At 36.0% G+C, this 3,698-nt stretch overlaps 1 protein-coding gene across 1 annotated transcript; it reads left to right on the plus strand.

The window, feature by feature from the left end:
• Positions 1-1,035: 1,035 nt before the first annotated feature.
• On the plus strand, positions 1,036-3,435 carry LOC102021933 (protein asunder homolog; the record flags this gene model as incomplete). The annotated part of the gene is given in 2 exon segments (XM_013510229.1): positions 1,036-1,126; positions 3,307-3,435. Coding segments are annotated over 2 exon segments (216 nt in total), but the record flags the coding sequence as incomplete, so codon positions are not given.
• Between the last annotated feature and the right edge of the window lie 263 nt (positions 3,436-3,698).

Here is a 3,698-nt window from a genome sequence, read left to right on the forward strand (position 1 = left end):
TTTTCCTTTTAAACAATTTCTTCCCATTTTACAGTATCTGTTGTACATTTTAGACCTATTTATTGCATTTTCTCACACCAGGGAGACAATATGATGTTCACACGTGAATCTGATTTCTTTCACTTAAGAGTATGGGCTCAGGTTGCGTCTATTTACCTATAAAAGTCTCAAGTTTATTCTTCTTTATGGCTGAGTAGTACTCCATTGTATAGAAATACCACATCTTTTTTATGGATTGTTTTTTACTAAGAGAGACATGCACAAGTATTTAGAAGTGTTCTTTGTACATCAGATGTATATAGAGAAAGCTAACAGTGAATGTATGTGGTATAAAATGTAAGATATATAGTCTTCATTGAATATAGTATTGTCATCTTTTCTGTAAGTCTGGAAATTTTTCTGTGTGTATGTGTGTGTGTATGTGTGTGTTGCTGGGGATTGAACCCAGAGCGTTTGCACTGAGCTACATCCCCAGTCCTTTTTTATTTTTTGTTTTGAGAGAGATCTCACTGAGTTGCCCAGACTGTGTTCAAAACTGTGATCCAGATACCTCAGGGTCCCAGGATGCTGGTATTACAGGTGTCCCCCACGATGTCTAGTTCAAGGCTTGGAAATTTCAAAATAAAATGTTGGGGAAAATGTTTTAGCATTACTAATCCTGTAGTTTTGGCCATAACCAATTGTAGGGAATGGTTATTATTGCTTGATTTTTGTCTTTAAAAAATTATTAATGCAAGAGGACTTAATGCATAATATATTCATTATAATAATTATTGAATATTATAAAAATATTCCCTTTTCTTTTACCTCTAAGCACACAGAAAATTATCATTTTTGCATTTGAATTAAATTTGTGTATTTACTCAGTAAGTGTTCATATGAATACAATAATTATACACTAACTAGTTAGCCTAGTGTGTTAATAGTAACAGCTGATTATAGAAATACATTCTTCTGGTACAGTAAGTTCTTAGTAGTTTACCTGTTTGAATTGTTTATAGCATATATATTAACTGTAAAAGTTTCTCTTGAAAGTCTCATGCAGATTCAAAAATGTGAATTGGTCTTGATCCATACCTACCCAGTTGGTGAAGATAGCCTTGTATCTGATCGTCCTAAAAAAGAGGTAAGTGTAGAAGTATTGAAGGAAAGGTATTTTTTATAATTGTTATAATTAATGCTGAGAAAGGTAACTGTTATGATGATCATGTTGCCAATATTTTCTGCTAAGAAAATATTTAAAATTTTCAAAGCAAACACATGAGCAACATTTAGGTTGATAAACATAAAGACTGTTACAGTTTTTAAAGTATTTTCTGTTTTGCTTGGCTTTTGGTATTTATTTTAATAATTACCATACAAGTTTTTTGTTTATTTTTACACTGCTAGTGGTCAAACCCCAAAGTAGTCAACTACTGAGCTACATCGCCCGCCTGTTTTATTTTTTATTTTGACATAGGGTCTTGCTAAATTGCCCACATTAGCCTCTTAACTTGCAATCTCGTCTCTGCCTCCCAAGTTGCTGGGATTGCAGGTGTGCGACACCATTCCCAGCTAGTTATTTTAATACCTTTTTATTATACAAAAATCTTTTTGATCATAAGGAAACTAGCTTCTACACACTGCAGGGGGGATTATTCTCTAGGCTTTTTGCTTTTTAAATAGATTTAAACAGCCTTAAAGGAGATGATTCTGTTGACTTTTTTGTTTTGTTCTGTTTTGTTTGTCTTTTTGAGACAGGGTCTCGCTGTGCAGTTCAGGCTGTCCTTGAGCTCACTTTGTAGCCCAGGCTGGTCTCGAACTTGCAACGATCCTCCTGCCTCAGCCTCCAATGCTAAGATTACAGGCGTGCGCTACCACGCCCGGTTCTGTTGACTGTTTAAGGGATCCACATCATGTTATTCTCTGTCAGTAGTCTAGGTTATAAAATACATCCACGCACAGTGATACACTTTAGTAATCTCAGCTACTTGGGAGGCTAAGGGAGGAAGATGGCCAGCTTGAGGCCAGGCTAGCGAACTTGGTAAGAACCTCTCTTAAAGTTTTAAAGGAGGGAGGGATATAGCTCAGTGGTAGAGTGCTTGCCCCTCATGTGTGAGGGCCAGGGTTCAATCCCCAGTACTGGAAAAAAAGAAAAGACAGAAAAATATCGATGTATTCATTTTTGTAATCATATCAAATTATATGTTTTTTATGCTCTGGGATTTCATTGTGTACTTTTTAATGTAAACATGTCCAGTATTACCTTAATCTGTGAATTTTTATACTTAAGTGGTATTTAAAGACATTGCCATTGTGTTTTAAGTTTATTCATGATAAATATTATTGTGGAATGAGGAAATTTTTGTGTTATTGTGAGATAGTAATTGGCTGCCTTATCCTGTTTATTGGTGATAAAATAAGATGTTTCTGTTGATTTCTGTATTCTTTAAATTTTATCTGAAGGATTTTGTGCCCTCCACAAAACGAATTTTTTTGTACAGTATTTTCTGTAAGCTACTTCAAATCCATTTTGCATATATAAATAGAAGTACAAAATCTAGATTAAAAAATAGTTAAATCAGAGAGCATTCTACCCTAAGTTGCAAGAGGGGAAGGACTGTGTCTCCTTACTGTTGTATTACTCAGGGCTCACACATGATGGGCATGTCTCTGGCTTGTAAGTTAGTAAACTCTAGTTAGTGTGTGTATGCGCAGTGAAAGAACATTATAAAAATATTTTCTGAAAATAATTATGTTTCATTTGTCGACCCATGTCTTGGTTACTTTTCTTAAGTTACTGAGACAAAATACCCAACACCCAAAATGAAGGAAGGAAAGGTTAATTTAGCTCACAGTTTGTGGAGGTTTCAGTCCATAACCAGCTGGCTCCAGGGCAGGGCAGCATGGCACAGGGGCAGCAGTTCAAGGCAGCAGAAGACAGCGAAAGCAGCAAGAGCAAAAAGGGATCAGAGCAAGCTCTTCCCTCCCTTCTGTTGTAATCAGCAGACTCTCCACCTAGAGAGGGTCCTTTACCCCCATAACGTATCCAGGCCCTCCTCTTGCACAGACTCAGGATGTTTACACAATGAGAACCCTGGGCTGGGGCTGTAGCTCGGTGGTACAAGCACCTGCCTGGCAAGCACAAAGTCCTGCTTAGTTAAGCTTCTAAACTTCTCAGGTTGACACGATACATCCATCATTGCCTTCCCAAAAAGCCTAAAAAGTAAAAACACTCCTTTTTAATGGATTATAATAAAATATTTAGTGCTAAGTTACAATGAATTAATGTTTTCTGGGTTATTTTTCTTGTATTCTTTTCTGTAGTTGTCTCCAGTTTTAACCAGTGAAGTTCATAGTGTTCGTGCAGGACGGCATCTTGCTACCAAACTGAATGTTTTAGTACAGCAGCATTTTGACTTGGCTTCAACTACTATTACAAATATTCCAATGAAGGTAGGCAGTTCTTGTCCCTGCTGTTTTGAAAGCTCTACTTTGCTTTGTAAATATTTGTTCAGACATGTATTATTTATTTTAATTGACTTTTAATTTACTTTTTCTTCCCATATCATATTTTCTGTTTGGCTAGCCCACAGTCAGTGTCTTTGACCAGGTCAGTAATACTGAAAAACAACAAGAAAGGATCACAGAACAAAATTCATTGCTATTTCTAATGAGAATGTGCTATAGGAGGTTTTTTTAAAAAATTGTGTTCTAAA

The sequence above is a fragment of the Chinchilla lanigera genome, unplaced genomic scaffold, assembly GCF_000276665.1.
Source record: "Chinchilla lanigera isolate Chin_1 unplaced genomic scaffold, ChiLan1.0 scaffold01082, whole genome shotgun sequence".
Taxonomy (NCBI): domain Eukaryota; kingdom Metazoa; phylum Chordata; class Mammalia; order Rodentia; family Chinchillidae; genus Chinchilla; species Chinchilla lanigera.